This window comes from Aquarana catesbeiana, linkage group LG03 (assembly GCF_042186555.1).
Source record: "Aquarana catesbeiana isolate 2022-GZ linkage group LG03, ASM4218655v1, whole genome shotgun sequence".
Taxonomy (NCBI): Eukaryota; Metazoa; Chordata; class Amphibia; order Anura; family Ranidae; genus Aquarana; species Aquarana catesbeiana.
The window spans coordinates 192,474,786-192,496,946 of record NC_133326.1 but is presented as its reverse complement, the minus strand read 5'-3'; the positions used below and the strand labels follow the sequence as shown (position 1 = coordinate 192,496,946).

At 39.3% G+C, this 22,161-nt stretch overlaps 1 protein-coding gene across 1 annotated transcript in view; it reads left to right on the top strand.

Annotated features, from left to right (window-relative positions):
* The window catches only part of LAMB1 (laminin subunit beta 1), an 80,258-nt gene that overhangs the window by 47,667 nt on the left and 10,430 nt on the right, over positions 1-22,161 (top strand). Inside the window, exons 25-32 of the mRNA XM_073619677.1 lie at positions 8,152-8,521; positions 9,647-9,822; positions 10,613-10,854; positions 15,148-15,351; positions 17,317-17,461; positions 18,328-18,535; positions 19,185-19,326; positions 21,743-21,919. Of these exons, the coding sequence (XP_073475778.1) occupies positions 8,152-8,521; positions 9,647-9,822; positions 10,613-10,854; positions 15,148-15,351; positions 17,317-17,461; positions 18,328-18,535; positions 19,185-19,326; positions 21,743-21,919 (1,664 nt within the window). The remainder of the gene's footprint in view (positions 1-8,151; positions 8,522-9,646; positions 9,823-10,612; positions 10,855-15,147; positions 15,352-17,316; positions 17,462-18,327; positions 18,536-19,184; positions 19,327-21,742; positions 21,920-22,161) is intronic.

The following is a 22,161-nucleotide window of genomic DNA, read 5'->3' as shown; positions in this document are numbered from 1 at the left end:
TGAGGACCAGTCTCCGAAGGGAGAGGGAAATCAGGCTCTGCTTCAGTATGTCACAGTACATGTTGGCATTCATGGTTCCCTCAATGAACTGTAGCTCCCCCAGTGCCGGCAGCACTCATGCAGACCCAGACCATGACACTCCCACCACCATGCTTGACTGTAGGCAAGACACACTTGTCTTTGTACTCCTCACCTGGCTGCCACCACACACACTTGATTCCATCTGAACCAAATAAGTTTATCTTGGTCTCATCAGACCACAGGACATGGTTCCAGTAATCCATGTCCTTAGTCTGCTTGTCTTCAGCAAACTGCGGGCTTTCCTGTGCATCATCTTTAGAAGAGGCTGCCTTCTGGGACGACAGCCATGCAGACCAATTTGATGCAGTGTGCGGTGTATGATCTGGTCACTGATAGGCTGACCCCCACCCCTTCAACCTCTGCAGCAATGCTGGCAGCACTCATACGTTTATTTCCCAAAGACAACCTCTGGATATGACGCTGAGCATGTGCACTCAACTTCTTTGGTCGACCATGGCGAGGCCTGTTCTGAGTGGAACCTGTCCTGTTAAACCGCTGTATGGTCTTGGCCACTGTGCTGCAGCTCAGTTTCAGGGTCTTGGCAATCTTCTTCTAACATAGACTATCTTTATGTAGAGCAACAATTCTTTTTTTTCAGATTCTCAGACAGTTCTTTGCCATGAGGTGCCATGTTGAACTTCCAGTGACCAGTATGAGAGAGTGAGAGCAATAACACCACATTTAACACACCTGCTCCCCATTCACACCTGAGACCTTGTAACACTAACGAGTCACATGACACCAAGGAGGGAAAATGGCTAGTTGGGCCCAATTTGGACATTTTCACTTAGGGGTGTACTCACTTTTGTTGCCAGCGGTTTAGATATTAATGGCTGTCTGTTGAGTTATTTTGAGGGGACAGCAAATTTACACTGTTATACAAGCTGTACACTCACTACTTCACATTGTAGCGAAGTGTCATTTCTTCAGTGTTGTCACATGAAAAGATATAATAAAATATTAACAAAAATGTGAGGGGTATACTCACTTTTGTGAGATTTATTTATTTCAGGTACTTGTATAGCGCCGTCAATTTACGCAGCGCTTTACATATACATACTGTATATTCTACTTCACCTCAAAAAGGCAGATTCAATTCTTAACATTTCTCACACAGTAATAATGTAGATTCAGAGCTATTCATTTTTCAGATTGCTTTTGAAAGTAATCCAAGAAGTATAGCATTTCACCTTTTGAATGGAAATCTGTTTTTTATCTTGGTTATCCAGAATTTTTAAGCAAACATGAGAAACATTAAGGGAACTTTAGGGTCTTCTGAAGATCAAAGATCACTTATGTTTTTAATCTAAGCTTGGCATTCCTTTCTTTGTGATTCTTAAGTCTTTGTATTTGGTGACCCTCCCCGTCTTGATCCTTATCTAAAAAGGAGCTTAAATGACCCTCATTGGACAAGTGTCTTTGTGTTGTAAAAGAAATGTCCCCTTTTCAAAAAGCCACCATAGGGAAGCCTAATCACTTTGAATGTTGTTCACAGACCTTTGGATTTTGTAGTGAAAGGAAGAGGTCTAGATTGTTGAGCATATAATGAACTCCACTAGTTATAGCATTTGCATATGATTCTTGTATAATATATAGTACTGTGTGAAGTTTCAACATTTCATGGAGTCATTTGATAACACCATGATATATATCAAGAGCAGTTTGATTTCACTATACAGCCGAGTCCAAAAGAATATTATGTTACAAACCATACAGCTTAATCAATAAGATAATTAATGTCAGTATGTCAATGCACTTTACACATCCCCCTTAATGACCAGAGCATTTTTTGCGATTCGGCACTGCGTTGCTTTAACTGACAATTGCACGGTCGTGCGACGTTGTACCCAAACAAAATTGACATATTTTTTCCCACAAATAGAGCTTTCTTTTGGTGGTATTTTTATTTTTTGAGCTATAAACACAAAAAGAGTGACAATTTTGAAAGAAAAACACAATTTTTTACTTTCTGCTATAATAAACATTTATTTTTTTTTTTTTAAACACATTTCTTCATCAGTTTAGGCTGATATATATTCTTTTACATATTTTTGTTAAAAAAAAATTGCAATAAGCATATATTGATTGGTTTGCACAAAAAATTATAGCGTCTACAAAATATGTAATAGATTTATGGTATTTTTATGGCATTTTGATTATTTTTTATTTTTTTTTTTTTTTACTAGTAATGGCGGTGACATTATGATTTTTTTAAAATCATGACTGCGACATTGCGGCGGACAGATCGGACACTTTTTTAGGACCATTGACATTTATACAGCGATCAGAGCTATAAATAGCCACTGATTACTGTGTAAATGTCACTGGCTGGGAAGGAGTTAACACCAGGGGGCGATCAAGGGGTTAACTGTGTTCCCTATGAGTGTTTCTAAAACATGACACTGGGAACGGTAGATCCCTGTCATGTCTCCTGCCAGAACGAGGAAATGCCTTGTTTACACAGGCTTTTCCCCGTTCTGCCTGTGTACGAGGCGATCGGGCCGCCGGAGGACATAGAGTCCTCCCAACCCATGGGCACGCTCACACAGCAGCATGCACGCTACTGAGCCTGTGCGAGCCGCCATACACCTACTTTGATCACCTCTGTGGTTTTAATTTTTTGCGCTATAAACAAAAAAAGAGCGAACACTTTGGGGAAAAAAAGACATTTTTTTTTTTTTTTACTTTTTGCTATAATAAATATCCCCAAAAAATATCTAACAAAACTAATTTCTTCCTCAGTTTAGGCCGATATGTATTCTTCTACATATTTTTGGTAAAAAAAAAAAAAAAAAAATCGCAAAAAGCGTATATTGATTGGTTTGCGCAAAAGTTATCACGTCTACAAAATAGGGGATAGATTTATGGCATTTTTATTTAATTTTTTTATTAGTAATGGCGGAGATCTGCGATTTTTATCATGACTGCGACATTGTGGCGGACAGATCAGACACTTTTGACGCTATTTTGGGACCATTGGCATTTATACAGCGATCAGTGCTATAAAAATGCACTGATTACTGTGTAAATGTCACTGGCAGGGAAGGGGTTAAACACTAGGGGGTGATCAAGGGGTTGCGTGTGTTTCCTGGGTGTGTTCTAAGTGTAGGGGGGGGGGGGCTCACTAGAACATGACAGAGATCACTGCTCCCGATCACTGGGAGCAGTAGATCCCTGTCATGTTGCTAGGCAGAACAGGGAAATGCCTTGTTTAGATAGGCATCTCCCCATTCTGCCTCTCCGTGTCACGATCGCGGGTCACCGGCGGACATCGAGTCCGCAGGACCTGCGGGCACGCACGCACCCGCTGGCCACCAATGACGCAGTGACATATGGGTACGTTTTGCGCACCCGTGCCACTTTGCCAACATATATTGGCGTGAGCCGGTCGGCAAGTGGTTAACCACAGAGCCCCTCTTTGACACTAAAATCATTTTTTTTTTTTTGCTAGAAAATAACTTAGAACCCCCAAACATTATATATATATATATATATATATATATATATATATATAATTATATATATATATATATATATATATATATATATATATATATATATATATATATATATATATATATATATATATATATATATATATATATATATATATGATATATAATTTTTTTTTTTTTTTTCAGACACCCTAGAGAATAAAATGGCAGTCGTTGCAATACTTTGTCACACTGTATTTGCACAGCGGTCTTGCAAGCGCTTTTTTTTTTTTTTTTTTTTTTTTTTAAATGCACTTTTTTTACTTAAAAAATAAGACAACAGTAAGGTTAGGCCAATTTTTTTATATTGCAAAAGATAATGTTACGCCAAGTAAATTGATACCCAACATGTCATGCTTCAAAATTGCGCCCGCTCATGGAATGGCGACACTTTGACCCTTAAAAATCTCCAAAGGCGACATTTAAAATGTTATACAGGTTACATGTTTAGAGTTAGAGAAGGTCTAGTGCTAGAATTATTGCTCTCGCTCTAACGATCGTGGTGATACCTCACGTGTAGTTTGAACACCGTTTTGCTTTTGTGCGCAAGCTCGGCGGGACGGGGCGCTTTTAAAAAAAAAACAAAAAAAAAATTTTTCTTATTTATTTTACTTTTAATTTTATTTTTTTGCAATGTCCTTTTTAAAAAAAAAAAAAAAAAAAGGGTCACTTTTATTCCTATTACAAGGAATGTAAACATCCCTTGTAATAGAAAAAAACACGACAGGTCCTCTTAAATGTGAGATCTGGGGTCAAAAAGACCTCAGATCTCACATTTACACTAAGATGCAATATGAAAAAATAAAAAAAATTTCCCCTTTAAGACCATTGGGCGGAAGTGGCAATTGCCGTTGCTTCCGCCATCCAATGGTGTGGAGCCAAGTGGGGGCCATCTTTCCCTCACTCGGCACCATGCCTGTCAGGGAGGGGGGGCCCCTTATCCTGCCCCTGATAAAAGTGATATTGCAGCAAATCCCCAGCGGAGACCACTTTTATCTGAAAGTCAGCCATTCCCGTTGTTGAAATTAGTGGGGTCATGGCAGCTAGCGATTTGGGCTAAGGGGTTAAAGTATATCTAAAGGTAAAACTTTTTTTTGTTGTTCTGGACAGAAGGGAGAGGGATGAGAACACCTATTAGGCTTTTATTGATGTCTGTGTCCCCGTTAGGGAGATTCAACCTCTCTATCTGTTCTGTTTACCATTATCTTTGAAAGTGAAAATAATAGCGGGAAAATCTACCAAAAGGTACACTAGTTATGGTGACCTGGTGGGATTCCCTTAATTTCCTGGGATTTCCTCTTACTTCCCGTTTTGGATATGAGACAGTAATATAGTGATGCATTAATCAAGAGAATCGCTTATGCCGTATTATTTAGCCTGTATATATGAACGCACATTTGTCTGATCTGAAAGAAACTATAACATTTTATGCATACTGGACAGATTTGTATATCTAGATAAATGAAAACATTTTAAATTTGCTAATTAGCCTGATGAGCAAGTGATTTTGAAAATCAGTAAACCTGAGTGTATGGGATGTATGTGTTCTTAGGACTCTAGGCAATAGTGAATAATTGGTCGATTTTATGCAAACTGGACAGTCCTTGCACTCCTCCACCTTCCATTTTGAGGATGCCCCACAGATGCTCACTAGGGTTTAGGTCTGGAGACATGCTTGGCCAGTCCATCACCTTTACCCTCAGCTTGTTTAGCAAGGCAGTGGTCGTCTTGGAGGTGTGTTTGGGGTCGTTATCATGTTGGAATACTGGCCCAGTCTCCTAAGGGAGGGGGGATCATGCTCTGCTTCTATATGTCACAGTACATGTTGGCATTCATGGTTCCCTCAATGAACTGTAGCTCCCCAGTGCTGGCAGCATTCATACAGCCCCAGACCAAGACACTCCCACCACCATGCTTGACCGTAAGCAAGACTCACTCGTCCTTGTACTCCTCACCTGGTTGCCGCCACACAAGCTTGACACCATCTGAACCAAATAAGTTTATCTTAGTCTCATCAGACCACAGGACATGGTTCCAGTAATCCATGTCCTTAGTCTGCTTGTCTTCAGCAAACTGTTTGCAGGCTTTCTTGTGCATCATCTTTTAGAAGAGGCTTCCTTCTGGGACGGCAGCCATGCAGACCAATTTTATGCAGTGTGCAGCGTATGGTCTGAGCACTGACGGGTTGAACCCAAACCCCTTTAATCTCTGCAGCAATGCTGGCAGCACTCATACGTCTATTTCCCTAAGACAACCTCTGGATATAATGCTAAGCACGTGCACTCAGCTTCTTTGGTCGGCCATGGTGAGGCCTGTTCTGAGTGGAACCTGCCCTGTTAAACCGCTGTATGGTCTTGGCCACCGTGCTGCAGCTCAGTTTCAGGGTCTTGGCAATCTTCTTATAGACTAGGCCATCTTTATGTAGAGCAGCAATTCTTTTTTACAAATCCTTAGAGTTCTTTGCCATGCGGTGCCATGTTGAACTTCCAGTGACCAGTCAGAGAGAGTGAGAGTGATAACACCACATTTAACACACCTGCTCCCCATTCACACCTGAGACCTTGTAACACTAATGAGTCACATGACACTGGGGTGGGAAAATGGCTAATTGGGCCCAATTTGGACATTTTCACTTAGAGGTGTACTCACTTTTGTTGCCAGCAGTTTAGACATTATTGGCTGTACACTCACTACTTTACATTGTAGCAAAGTGTAATTTCTTCAGTGTTGTCACATGAAAAGATATTTACAAAAATGTGAGGGGTGTACTCACTTTTGTGAGATTGTGTGTGTGTGTGTGTGTGTGTGTGTATATGTGTGTGTGTGTATATCTATCTATCTATCTATCTATCTATCTATCTATCTATCTATCTATCTATCTATCTATCTATCTATCTATCTATCTATCTATCTCTATATATATATATATATATATTCAGAAGGGTGAGGTGCACTACAGTCTCAGATGGCCGTGCTTAGCAATCAATCCCTCCCACAGGCTTCCATAAAATCAGGCATACATAATAAACGTTTTCGGGCTATTGTAGATAACGCCCTTCATCAGAAGATCATGCCTATCCAATGAATATACATATAGCAATATATATACTCAATGAACAAGCAACTAACGAGTTAATCATCTGGAATCAATCAAATAATCATTTATGTTTAGCCGAATCTGTTATCACATACAATTATCATCAGATGTGAATACAATTTTTTACAATTTAGGAATCAAAGTCACAGGTAGAAAGAAGATTTCACACTTCATGGAATATGGACACAGAAATCCTGAAATTAAAACGGAAAAATAAAAAAAAATGAATAAGATATTAAAATGTCACATCTATAAAAGGTATATATTTTTATATGTGCAGATTTAACCCTTATTATATGATCTACAGTGGATACCTATATCTGTATCGGTATTTCGTGCAATCAGATTGGTGCTAGTTGTGGTGTTTATGGTCTAATACAGGAATTGATTATGCACAACCTGTTGAGGTATAGAGAGGGTGCATAGTTTAACATGCAAGATATAGGTATCCACTGTAGATCATATAATAAGGGTTAAATCTGCACATATAAAAATATATACCTTTTAGAGATGTGACATTTTAATATCTTATTTTTCATTTTTTTTATTTTTCCGTTTTAATTTCAGGATTTCTGTGTCCATATTCCATGAAGTGTGAAATCTTCTTTCTACCTGTGACTTTGATTCCTAAATTGTAAAAAATTGTATTCACATCTGATGATAATTGTAGGTGTATGTGATAACAGATTCGGTTAAACATAAATGATTATTTGATTCCAGATGATTAGCTCGTTAATTGATTGTTCATTGAGTATATATATATTGCTATATGTATATTCATTAGATAGGCATGATCTTCTGATGAAGGGCGTTATCTACAATAGCCCGAAAATGTTTATTATGTATGCCTGATTTTATGGATGTCGTGGTGATGTCCTTTTGAAGATTTCAAAATAAATACGGTTTGTGCAGCAATCCCTTGTTTATATATTCATTTTTAAAGAATAAGTCTAGCCAAACGGCTCAAAACTCATATATAAGGAGAACCATTTATTAAAAAAATTATAAATACATCCACCTGCCCCCTCCATGTTATGAACACAAAAGGGGGTGACCACACATTTCAGAGTCTTTTTTTTCCCCATTGATGCTTGCCCACTGCCCCACTTCCTGCCTGCTCTTTTAACTGCTGTTGAATGACTTCTTTGCCAACACCCAGCCTGAGCTCTGTGTCTGCTGTAACCCTACAAAAGTATATAATGGTCTTTTAGCTTCCAAAGCAATAATGAAAAATGTTAATTACAGTAGATATTTTGAAAAAATATTTCTTTACAATTTGAAGCAATAGACACATTTTTTTATTTTACATATAACATCTGGCGTTATGCTCATACTTACTGTATAAAACAATGTATTAAAGCTGTATTACACTGACTCAGTATTACAGCTATAGAATTTTTTCTGTATGAAACTTTTATGTATCGTCAGGAAATCACCAGTGTTTGTTCAGGTTTAATTGCATTGTGTAATTTTTTTTAGCTTGTGATTGTGATTCGAGGGGTATACAGACTCCTCAGTGTGATCGATCCGATGGCCACTGCATCTGCAACGAGGGTGTAGAAGGATTCCGTTGTGATAAATGTGCCCGAGGATATTCTGGAATTTTCCCAAACTGTGTTCCTTGCCACAAGTGTTTTGCCCTTTGGGATGTGATCATCAAAGAGCTGTCCAATAGGACCAACAGACTGCTGGACCGTGCCAGTGCTCTGAAAATCACGGGAGTTATTGGACCATATCAGAAAATCATTGACAAAGTCCAGGAAACACTTAAAGAAATTGAGACCATTATCTCCCAGAATCCTGCTGTTGAGCCGCTGAAAAACCTTGACAGACTTTTTGATGAGGCTGAGTAAGTCACCTTGAAATCTTTTCATTCAATGTCTGGTATATTCTAGATAAGATAGTAGTTATAACTAGCTATGCAGTTATGGACTCCCCCCCCCCCCACGAGGATAAAGAGTGACAGAAAATCCAACCTGCTACGGTTGTCACTTGAACAAGGATAGAGTAGAAATCTTCTTCTAATGAGGGCATATAATCTGGTCATGGTGATCTAAGAGGGGAAGGACCCTCACTTTGTAGAGATTTCATGTATAGCTATTGATCTAATTTAAGGATTTTGAGGTGGATTGTAACCATATATAAAATATAATTCTATTGATATACAATGTTATACTGTGAGACGTCTATTGCATATTTTGTATTGGTGTCATTACTAAACTTGAACTACAAGTTGCATATATCAGAAGGTATTTCACAACACCAATACAAGCTGAAAGATACTCTGGTGATAATTCTTCTTCCTTTTGTTGTGCCATCAGGGCACAAAGTGAGGAAAATCTCACTGACAGACACCAGGGTTTTAACCATTTTCTACTGTACCCAAAACTAAAACAAATTTTGGATATAGATACACTTTTACGTTTTTTAGCAAGAATGTGACCGTATGGAAAGTCTAATTCAATTGCTATGTGCTGTTATAAACTGTGAAAAATCTATTTATTGCTGTATTTTAGTATTTGTGCCACAAAACTTGAACTCAACGTTGTTAACAGAAGATATTTCACAACACCAATACAAGCTGAAATAATTTCAACAAGTCCAGTTTAGAACAGATTGGGGTTTACCTAGCATTGTAACCCATAGCTATCAACAAGCTGCTGAAATGTCATCCAGGATTACGGCAGATGGCTGAGCTTTTTCATTTAGTTATTAGGAAGGCTTGGTTGGTGCAATAATTAGATTGGTAAAAGGCAACAGTATATCTAAATATGTGAACATTTTATGTTCATTTCCCATCTGCTCAATGGATTGTAAATTAAGAATACATAAAAAGAGAAGCCTCCCTGTGCTCTCCTTAATCCCCCACCCAGCAACAGTGAGTTCAGGATGCATCAGAGCAATGTGACTCATTTTCCCTTTTTTTTTTTTTTTTTTTTTTTTTTTCGTTTCTGTTTCTGTGGCTGGCTTGTAGGAAATTGAAATCGGAAGTCTGGGAAAAAGTTGAAGAAGTGGAAAAGAGAATAGCCCAAATTAACCTTAATGGATCAGTCAAACTGGATGATCTACAGGCTGATGCAGATAGTGTTGGCAAAGCACTGAAAGAGCTTGGACAACAACTAGAGTACATGAAGATTTCTAATGTTCGAGGTAAGTTTATAATGTTTAGGTTCTTTGTCTTCTACAAATGTAATATACATTTTAAAATTCCCTAAATAATTAATTTGTAAACGCACACTTCAGTCCATACTAAAGATGACTAAAGATTAAGCCGTTACTATGCATATAGAGAGAGCAGCTTACCTTTTTTTGTCCACGCAATGTTGTAGTTTACCAGTCCACCGCTCTCCCTTTTCTTGGTAATTTATTGATTTGAGAACAAGTGTTTTGGATGCAGGAATGAATTTTTGCCATGCATGTGTGTTATCTTACTGCAACATAAAAATTTGGCCCCTTGGGGTTTGCATAAGCAAGGTTACAGGACTGAAAACTGCCAATGCGTATGGATGAAACACAGCTGTCTATACTGAGTGAGGTTCAGCAGGCCACAATCGGATATCAAGCCACATGACTAATGCACTCACATGCTCAAATTGTAACTGGGAAAACATGACAGAACAGTAAGAGGTGATACAAACATCCACACATCTATACGATTGCTAACTAACGATACCCAAAGAGCATTTTTGAGTTTGCATTCCTATAAAGTGGCTTAGTCTTGGTTGTTTTCCTAATTTGGTTCTCTGTTGTGTCCGCAGATCTGCAATCTATAAGCAGACTGACCATTTGTCTGAGATATCATATCACATATATTAGTCCTTGTGATACTGTATATCTACGCTAGGTAGAGGAAGAAAAAGGAAATGGAATCAAAGCATGAGAGAGATTCTTAAGCACTGCTGACATGGTGACAAACAAACATTTCATGTTATGTTTATAGGAGCTATGGACAGCATCAATAAATACTTCCAGATGTCTCTAGAGGCTGAAAAGAAGGTCAACGCCTCCGCTGTGAACCCAGATAGCATTCTTGAACACTCAGGGTCTAAACGACGGGAAGTGGAAGATCTCATAGACGAAAAATATCTTGAATTTAAAGGAAGACAAGAGGAGCAATCTCGATTTCTAGATGAACTTGCTGGTGAGGTCCAGAATTTGGATCTTTCTTTGCTGTCTGAAAAGGTATGAAAAATGGCTAATAACAGAGCTTGACCCTCCTAACTTAAATTAATATTAGAAAGTAAGAAAAAGATGCAGTTGAAGTTTGTAAGTGCCATAACCCATTAGTGTCTAGCGTTACTATTTTACAAGTCTGACTTTAGTATTGTGAATTTTTATTGAGTGCAGTAACCCAGAGCTACCAAATATGATCTCTTTAGAATAAGAACCTAAAGCTAAATTCCAGGTATGACTATTGCATACTTACATTGGTCCAGCTTGGACCAATGTAAGTAAGCATAACTACAGTGCTAATACAGTGACAACCACAATCTTCTAAGTCCTATGCAAGCTGAACTGACCACAGTGGATCGCTTGATAGGCACTGCCAACAGTCAAAGAATGAATACAAGGCATTCTCTGACTGAGTGAGGTGGGGATTATGATGTCACCATCCTTTCTCCGCACTGTTCAATCAGAGAATGCCTGGTATTAATTGAAAAAAATACAAGCCAATCTATGAATGGCAGCAGTGCCAAGCAAGCGACCTAATTTAAACAGTGCTCAAAGGAAAATCTAGGTGGGACCCAGAAGCTATCACTGTAGTAGTGCCAACTACTACAGTGATTGTCAGTTTCACCCAGTGGCCCCTTGGGTATGAGATATGCATACTTGCATTGGCCTAGCCTGGATCAATGTAAGTATGCAATGAAGATCATGCCTAGAATTCAACTTTAAGATGGTTAACCTTTCTTCCATGGAATTGTAAGGGTAAAGCTGTCCATACGCATTTAATGCTGCTCAGTCAGGTGCATATTGCTACTAATAATTCAGCCCTTTAAAAGAACTTCTTGTCTTCAAGCTTAGCATAGACCCAATTATGCCCACTTACATTCAAAGCCACAAACATATTGAAAGGAAACTTATACTGGAAAGAAAATACATAGGCTGCAATTGCTCATCTCACCTGACACTGCTGTTAGGATCTGTCTGGCTTTGAGGCACTTGCCCAGTTTAAAGATGCTGCAAGTCAAGCCAGAGTTGACAGTCAAGCAACTGTTCTTTCCAAGAGTAGAGGCATCACTTCTCAACTTTACAAGAGAATCAGTGACCAGTGATCTTGGTGTGTTTTTAGACCATCACAAAAACATGGCAATGCATATCATCCTAACATACATGACTATGCTCTAAGCAGATATCTTCTAACATTTATCTGTGGGGAACAGCAGCAAGAGCCAGGAAAATGTATTACGTTTTCTACCTGAGAATGATTTTCTGAGGGTTTCTGCTCTTTTTCTCCTAAATTGGCTGGATAAAGCAATGAACATCTTAGTGCAGCTTTTCCCAACCTGTGGCGTTCCACCTTATCTTGCTCCTGCTTTCATAAATACAAATCCTGATCTGGCTGGCAGAGTATGATGGGATTGACCACTAAAGCTGGTCATAGATGGGACAATGTTTCATTTTTTTTTTTTTTTTTTTTTTCTTTCAGCCAGCAGGTTGAACAAAACAAACTGACCCGATTTTCCCCCATGGAAACATTTGATGTGGGAATCCTGCCCGCTGTGTGTGTCATTGCATTTGACAGCGGGACTTCCCCGCCATCAGAATACACTGATCAGAGATGCAGCCCATTGACTGCAAGCACTGATTGAACTAAAAATTTTGAGCATGATCGATCATGAGAAATCAATCTGTAGATTGACTTCTCGTGAACAGGAATGACCATGGATTGAAATTCAGCTGGTTCAGCTTAAGTCAGCTTGAAAACTAGATTTTACATCCACTGTATTGTGACATGTAAAAATCTGGTTCACAAAGTGCATAATTAGTCCTATGGAATATTGTTTTTTCTTTCATTGTTGCATTTAAATATTTTCTAATGTACATCCTTTAAATTCAGTGTTTTGTAGTCTGTCCATAGTTTTGTTATGTAAAATGTCCAACATTTCCTTCTATGGGGCAAAAGAATGTGGAAATGTAAAAAATCAACATTTTGGCTTCCTGATTGAAACACCCGGGGCTATAGTAAATGCCACGAAAATTCTTAAAACTGAAAAAGGATTCAGAAAAAGCAACCCAGTATGCCAAATATTTTTGCATGAATTGTTGCGGAGTGACACGAAATCTGCTTCCAACACAAGAATAGAAAAAAGAATTGTATATTATATTGCATAGTCACATTTAAAGCGGTGTTACCCACAAAAAAAAGTCATATATTGCAGCTTACTAGGTTTTGGATGTTGTGGCAGCATTCATTTTTTCATTTTAATTTTATTCTACCCTATATTTTCACCTGGTGATCAGGCCAGTAACACACTTCCTTGTCCTAAGGTGGCTCTTTTATCTATAGAGGAGCAATAGAGACCACAGCACTGTCTGAGGAGCATAGTGTTAAGCTGGCCATACACTAATTGAAATCCAGCTGGTGCAGCAAGGTCCAAACAAACTTTGATCTAAATGTGTGACTTCCCTGCTCACCAGAAGTCTATTTGATCAATTTCTGCAAAAAGACATGTTGGAATTTTTTCTCGATCAGTGGCTGCACCTGCTGATTATTTTATTCCCAACAGTGGTGGGTGCAGCTGTCAGAATACAATGTTCGGGCGGTGGGGGGGTGGGGGTGGTATCTCATTTTGAGTGCAAAATCTGGTGCAGCTCTGCAAAGAAACCAATCCGCTTCCAGTTTTTTGTCAAAACTGAAGTTAGAAGCTGATTGGCTACCATGCACAGCTGCATCAGGTGTTGCACTGTCCAGTTTTAGTAAATCAACCCCAATGTATTCTGACAGCTGGGACTCTCTACTGTCAAAACACACTGACCAATGGCCTGCAGCCACTGATCGAGAAGTTTTCCAACAAGCTTGTTTAAAAGATTGTTAGACCGATTTCCAGCCAAACCTTTATGAGCAGTTACCAACACTTTTTGGAATAAAGGTTTTACGTAAATGCTGACTATTGTAAGCACCCCATCATTGTTAAATGGTTTGCCTTACATACCACTTTAACCACTTCCCTTCTGCCATATAGCAAAATGACAGCCACGTCCAATCACAGCTGATCACAGTATAAACAGGAAAAGCCGTATATAAAGCTTTTCCTCTACTCCCACTGACAGGCGCGAGTAGAGGAGAGCTGATTGGCAGCTCTCCTGATGGGGAGGGGTGATCTGCACTGATTATCAGTGCAGCCCCCCTGAGGATGCTCACCCATGACCACCAGGGATGTCAATCTGTGCCCATCAGTGATGCCTGCCAGTGTCTCCTGATCAGTGCTGCATATAAGTGCCTCATCAGTACCAATCAGTACCACCTCGGCGGTGCTCCTCAGTGAAGGAGAAAACTTACTTCTTTACAAAGTTTTGTAACAGAAACGAAGAAAAATGTTAAATTTTTTTTTTTTTTTCAAAATTTTTGGTCTTTTTTTATTTGTAGCGTAAAAAATAAAAACCCCAGTGGTGATCAAATACCACCAAAAGAAAGCTCTATTTGTGGGAAAAATGATAAAAATTTTGTTTGGATACAGCATCGCATGACCACGCAATTGTCATTCAAAATGTGTTAGTGCTGAAAATTGGTCTGGGCAGCAAGGTGTATAAGTGCCCTCTATTGAAGTGGTTAATGTTACCAAAACTCCTTGTCTGCCAATTTTAGTAACTAAAATACTATTTGGATTTTGAATTTCTATAATTGAGAATGATCTGCTGATACTACCAGTAATTTCTACAGCACACAGATTCAAAGGGTTTATGAAAAACCAGCACACAAAGAACCAATGTTGCACGCAGCTGTAAAGCTTTTATAAGCCAGAGAAATTCATATAATGAAAACATGCAATAACAGGTTATCTTCAACGAAAAACACATATCAAACCAATTTGTAGATATAGGCAACTGAAGTTATTTGTAAAATTCAACTTTTCCTATAAATGTTGAACTTGGCTCTACCAATGAACCTCACAGCTGTTCCTTTATTATGATGAGTGGCCTCACTAACAAATAGGGAGCTCGGGGGGGATGGAGTGGGGTCATGCCAATTTTTTAAAATGAAAAATCATGCTTTGCGTTTATGTTTCTGAATCTGCAATTACTATATACTAGAAAGACTGTTCTGCAAGGAGTTTTTACTCTTCGTAGTTAGAAATACCGTTCTATTGTTTTGGTTTCAGTTCATTGAAAAATCTGAGATCTAGTCAGTTACAATAAAAATTGCACCTTCTTTTGAATTTGATGTCAATAATATAGGCGTCCTAAACATCAGTACTGACAGAAGGATTCACCCTCACCTTCACCTTTTTTTTTTTTTTTTCCCCTCTCCAGGCTTGTGGAACAACAGTTGGAGCATCATGTGAAGTTTCACAGTGCGGAGGACTTGGCTGCTTAACAGAAGATGGCAAGAGAAAATGTGGAGGAGATGGCTGTAATGGCTTGGTGGACAAAGCAAACGGTGCATGGAAAACGGCTATGAATTTTGATAAAGAAATTCAGAGTGCAATGGCAGAAGTGGAGGAGCTCTCTAAGCTGGTAATTATGACAATTGAAATTACATATATTAATTTAGCTGAATTCTAACGCTGGATACACACAGATCAAAATTTGGACAGTTCAGCAGTGACCTGCCAAATTTCAATCTGTGTGTAGCCCTCCCGGTTCGACCGAAGCCATACGTAGATCGGCTTCTTCGAACAGGACTGCTGGAAAACCTTGTTCAATCAGTGGCTTGCAGCCATTCTGCTGAAGCTCTTATCAGTGTATTGTGAGAGCAGGGAGTCTCGCTGTGAGAATACAATGTACCAGGTGGAATTCCTGCTTCCACTGAAGCCGGAATCAATGCAACCCACTGGCTGAACAAAAAAACTGACTGTGTGTGCCCATCTTTAAATTACATGTCCAGCCAAAACTCTTCCTGAAGGGTTAGAACCTTGCCAAACATAATGTAAGAGGAACCCCTCCAACAGAAATAGAAACCGATTTTGGTTTGTAAAGTAGGGGAAGGCCAGAACTCTTTTCAGTATTTTCATTTGTGTGTGTCCCTGTTGCAGATTTTCCTTTACTTCCTGTCTGGTGAGGGTAAATCTCTCTAATAGGGCCCAAGACTTCTAATCCTCCCTCTCTCTGTATCAAAAACTAGAAAAGGTTTTTGGCTTAATGTATACTTACTTTTGTATTTTTTACTGATGTATTACAGCAGAACTCAAGGCAAAATATAAGTTTAGGTCCCCAGCTATATGCAGACATACAGTATGCCAGAACTTATAGCTGCAATCATCCTCCCATGTGCACAACCATGGGCGTCCACAGGTAGAGGCAAGGGGGGTCAAGTGCACCCCCCTGGATCGCTGCATCGCTATCGGGGTGCAGGCAGCCCGCACCCAGGTGCCACCCTCCAGTGGGGTGACACCATCAAGGTGCTGTCAAGTCCCCCATCAGTGTAGTGTGACTTCAGCTCTTTTCCCTGCTCAGTCCAGCAGAGAACTCGGCGCTGTGACAGGAGAAAGGCGAGCTGAGGGCTGTCAGGTTCCCCCGCTCGCGCCCCCCCCCCTCTCCTGTCAGGGAGAAGAGACGGCGGGTCTCACCAGGTTTCCCGCCCAGCTTCCTGCCGGCTCCATTCCTTCCCTATTGGCCATAACTGAGGGCCAATCAAAGGAGACTAGGAGAGCATCATAGGAAATGTAGGCCCAAAGATTGGCGGCCCCATTTTCCACAGGGAGGAAGCTACAGCTCGATCAAGAGAGAGATTGAGAGACTGCAGCCTTCAAAAAAAGCTAAGGGAGAGAGTGCTACAGGACAAAGAATGAGGAGTGTGCTGGGCGGAAGCCAGAGAGAGAGCCACGCTGCCCAGCGCCACCAGAGAGCCATTCATTCACAGGAATTGTACAAAGTAGTAGAGCATTGATTGGTACAAACTGTTGCCTTGCCTGCTTTTGTAGGTAAAAATACATTAGAGTATTTTAAAGAAAAACTAGTTGTATATAAAAATAGATTTAGTTTGTTTAATATATAGCTAGATTAATTATGTGTGTTTTTTTTTTTTTTTTTGCTTTAAATTATCTATCCTATCTATCTATCTATCTATCTATCTATCTATCTATCTATCTATCTATCTATCTATCTATCGTTGAATTAACCATGTGATATTCACTAATTGTTTTGGCAAACTATAGATGGCAGAATACTGTAAAGCTTACTAAAACATCCCATTGAGGAGGATTTTATTTTATTTATTTTTTCATCTGGTGGGTTGAACCGAAAAAAATTACTCTTCCTCCATCCACACATTCGATGTGCATGGGGGAATCCTTCCCGCTGAGCCTTTGTGTTCTGACAGCAGGGAAACTTCCCCTCCCTCAGAATACACTGATCACGTATGGCCAAACTTTGATCCATGTATGGCCTGCTTTAGGTTTAGAACAAGACCTCTTATTTGGAGAATTTATTATTGTAGCTTAGTGAAGCGCTCACTATTTTTTCTTTTATCCCTATTACTAGGTTGCTGAATCAAAGCTGAGAGCAGAAGAAGCAAAACAAAGTGCCCAAAGTGTTCTAAATAAAGCCAACTCGACAAAAGAAAAAGTTGACAAAAGCAATGAAGACCTAAGAAATCTTATCAAGCAAATCCGTGACTTTTTAATGCGTATGTATACAGTTTCCTGCCTTTTTATATAACTGACTATATTCAACCCCCCTATGGGAGGGGAAGTATGCATTTCAATATAATGTTATCGCTTCTCTGTGCTGAACTTTCTTTCCTAAGTAAAGAATGCAGTGCATAGAGGTGTTTTTTTTTTTTTTTTTTTTTTTTTTTTTGAGCATGTTAAGCAATGTTTCTTAGTTCAGGCCCTTATGTTGCTGTGAGACTTTCTTTGTCCAAGTATAGTGACAGGGTAATACCACCTTTTTTAGTATGAAGCCAAGGCAAAATAATACACTCTGTCAGCAGTATTTGCTCCACCACAACACACGATGGGAAAAAAAGTACTCAAAAGTACTCTTTATATAGAATAAAGAAGATCAGTAAATAACACCTCCAATGGGGCACAATGGATATTTCACTCACACAAAAAAGACAATGAATACTATTTGCAAAATTGTACTATTTGTCTGCCTATCAATATCAGATTTTTCAGAAAAGCAGAGTTACGTTTAACTATGTAAAGTTAGTTGAAATGGCCTTTTTTCTATTTTTTTTTCATGCTACTGCTGTTCCTATGATTGTAAATTATGATTGTGATTGTATATTATATTAGAATCACAGCAAAGAAAGAGGCTGCAGAAATCCCTTCAGAACTGGGGCAAAGTCCTTCAGTCTTTTTTTGCTTCTTCTGTTGTGCTACACTAGTTTCTCTATAGAAAATTACTGAAAAATATTTTTCTGTTTTCTGCATATATTTATCATTTGTACCATTAAAGCTTAACTTTTTGACTGTATAAAGTCCAATATAAAAATGCTGTGATCAGTACAATACATCCTCTATATGTGATGTTCTTTTATTTACATAGAGGATGGAGCAGATCTGGATAGTATTGAAGCTGTTGCTAGTGAGGTATTGAAAATGGATATGCCCACTACTCCTGAGCAGCTGCAGGCTCTTACTGAGGATATACGGGAACGAGTGGAAAGCCTTTCTGATGTGGAAAATATCCTTCAACAAAGTGCTGGGGACATCGCTAAAGCAGAGTCTTTGCTGGATGAAGCTAAAAAATCAAGGTAACTATTACAATACATTTTTAAGACTAAACAGTCATGTTTTTTTTTTTTTTTAATGGAGTAAGGGTGAGATTTAATTTCCTGTAAGCTTTACCTAGGACAAACTGCATAATCTAAAACCCAACACAACTTTTCACAACAATGAGCTAACTAATTTTAAAGTGTGTTCATTAGTTTAATTCCCAGTTGGAATTTGTCCAAATCTTGGTTTATAACCTAGGACACTACTTACACAAGGAAATGGAGTGTCTACAGGTCAATATGTAGGCATGAGTGTTAGGCTTAGTGTTTCTGTTCATTCAGACACTCCTCAGGGCCAATGGCCACTTAAGAAGACTTTTATGCCATGAAAGGTACATTTTTTGTAGATTCTGTTTAAGGGTGATATTGGCAACAGTATTAGCTGTATTCATTTGACTTTTTGTAACTGCTTTATTGTAAATACAGCACTTGAAGCATCTGTACTAGTAGCAGTAAATATACTGTCAATCTAACACTACAATTTTTTATTAACTGACCTAGCATTACATATTTATCACTGCCAAGGGATTAAAAGAATAGGGCATGACTGTAGAAAGTATTTATAGCTTATGTCCAGTTATTATTCACTTCAAATGTTTTTTTTTTTTTTTTTTTTTTTTTATTACAGCCAGAGCGCAACAGATGTTAAGGCTACAGCTGATATGGTAAAAGAAGCTCTAGAGGAAGCAGGCAAAGCCCAGAGTGCTGCTGAAAAAGCTATTAAGCAAGCAGATGATGACATTAAAGGGACAAATGATCTGCTGACTTCTGTAAGTTATAACTCCAGACATCAGATGACAATTAAGCCACCTTTTTTCCAATTGTAAATGATTAGTCATGAAAATGCTCTTATCCCTACCTTCCTCCTCTTTCTCGACTGCATGGCTGGGGAGCATTTTGATGTCATCATAATGGTGCACACTTGTATTGGAACCGCAAGTCTTGGATTTTCTTGCGTCTAGCTGAAAAGGGTTTTACACTCTTGCTGATACTAACACTCTAGAGACACCTAAGGTAGGGAGAATAATTGTACATCTGTGTTAGTGAGTGTTACTAGATGGGAAACTTAATCATTCGTAACGTCTTCTTATGGTGCCCCGATTTTTAATATATCACCCCTGTATGAATAAAAAAAACATGCATACCCAGTGCACATGAGTGGAAGCTACGCTGGGATGACAATGCCTACATTGCACTGGTTGTGCATGGGTTTTTTATTCATCCTAGGTAATAGTGTAGGATTCCAATACCTAGTTGGGAACAGCAGTGGGGACACGGGGTATTTGAACACATTTATATTATATTAGTGCTGTTTTTCACTTTTATATCACTCCTGTAGCCTGGAGAATTACAGGGGGCATATAAATGATGTTAAGAGAAGAGAGAAGTATGGAGTTTTTTATTTTATTTTAGAAACCTACTTACCAAGGTGGTGCTGCATCTGTTCCCCGCCACCTCGAACACTGAGAGCTAAATGATCAAACACCGCCACTCAGTTCTCAGGGCTCCCTGAGCAGAGAGCTGGTTACTGTCAGTCACCACTGTCTGCTCTCTAACCCCCCCCCCCCCCACTGGAGTGCTGAGCTGTGGAGGGAGCGGGAGCAGCTAGCTGAGAAGCTGAGCCGGGTGCTGGTCCAGGCATGTGGGTGGATCCAACTTCATTGCCGCGATCCTGCCCCAGGGTGGACCAGCACTTTGACCTCAGCTGACAGTGGACTTCTGCTGTCTTCTGAAAACGGGTCACAGGAGTGCAAAACAAACTGCACTCCTGTGACCAGCAGGAGAAGTACAACCAAGCCGGCTTTGGCTGTACTTCTCCTTTTAAGACCAGACAGGAAAGCTGTGGGATGCTTCATGTCACTCAGTTGGAAACCCTATTACAGGGATTGGTAGGCAAAGAATTTGGCAGCATGCGTGGCAGGGCAAAAATCAAGGCTGGAAACCCTCTTATCAACTAAAAGCATGATGAGTAAAATAAAAATAATTGAATTGTATTTCTTGTATAGATTCCATTACGTTGCCCAGCAGTTTTGAAAAGTAGAAATATTTCTTGTTCAAAATTTTTATGAGTAAATGAATAAACCGGGTACAAGGTATCCAAAAAGAAAAACCTACACATGGTAGTTCTGTGCAGGTATAACAACATAACAGTAAGCACAATGTTGTGTGTCAAATCCATTTAGACAATCGGTGGTACATACTGTATATTTTGTAGTACATCCCAATCAATTGGAATGGGACAAGATGCCATTTAGGGGTGCTAACTGTAGGAGCACATAAATCCAAACTTTACATTACTTTTTGAGGCTGATAGTATGAACAATAGTGTGCATAGGGTAAATTAGGGTTGGGGCAAAAGCCCGTATAAGGGAAACAAAGCATGTTGTGATAGGGGAACTTATAAAGGCTCAGAAAAGGAGCTAGGTCTTTGGATACCATGGGAGTGTGAGAGTTCGGCTGTGGAGAAGTTACCAGCTTTGACAGGGAATCCGTCAACATGAAATATGATAGACCATAGCCGAGCCTGAGACTAGGGGTCTTGAAAGATTGGAAAGGAAGAGAAGGTAGAAGGAAGGAGAAGGGTGTGGGGAAAGTCCCCAGGTATAACGCGACAACTTATGTGGGCGTAGAAATAGTAAACACAATAGTTAGCTACCATTGCATAAGGACCGACTCTTCAAAGTTCGGTGGCAAATGGTGTTTGATCCAGGGTTGACAGATTTTGTCAAACTTGGGGATCTGATACTTGTCAATAGCTTCCATTTTTGCGTGTATAAGTGTGCGATTAACTTTGTGTTTTGTTTTGGCAACGTAGAAAAAATATTTAATTGTACTTTTGCAGTATCCCCCCAAAGAATCATCACACTGTGGTCCAGTGCTGTTAATGTTCTTTGGCTGGATGATGCCCACCCGGAGTGTGTTGTCATGTTGGCCCCAGCATAGCGTGCAAAGCTGCAGAGAAGAACACTGACGTTATAGAAGACCACTAAGAAAGATTAGTGTCCATGAAATGTTAAAAAAAAAAAAAAAAATGCAGGGAGGGGACTCCAGGGGTGGAGGGAGGGTGACTGTGGACAGGAAAAGGGCTGGAGTTGGAGTGCTAATTCAAAACTGATGAATATGTGTATGAACCTTTTTCTTGTCGTTTCCCTTGACTCAGTGTGAGAGTCTTATTTTTTCCCTCAGATTGAGTCAGAAGCAGTAGTCTCAGAAGAAACATTAAAGAATGCCACTGAACGTATGAACGAACTTGAAAAGAGTCTGGGAGATCTAATGAAGAAGTCTACTTCCAACTCTGAGTCTTTAGATTCAATTGAAAAGTCTGTTGAAGATGTGAAAGCAGATGCAGACCAAGTGAAAAAGGTTTGTTTATAATACTAAACATTTAAAGCTGAGGCACCAATACAAAAAATGTTACAACAGTATAACCTAAGTCATACCTCCCAACTTTTTGAGATGGGAACGAGGGACACCTATCAGCAAAATTATGCAGGCATAGGACACACCCCTTGCCACACCCCCTTAAAGGAGAATTGTACAAAAAAACAAGATTGGTTAAACCCAAAAGTGGTTTTTTGACCACTACTATTCCTTTATATTGGATT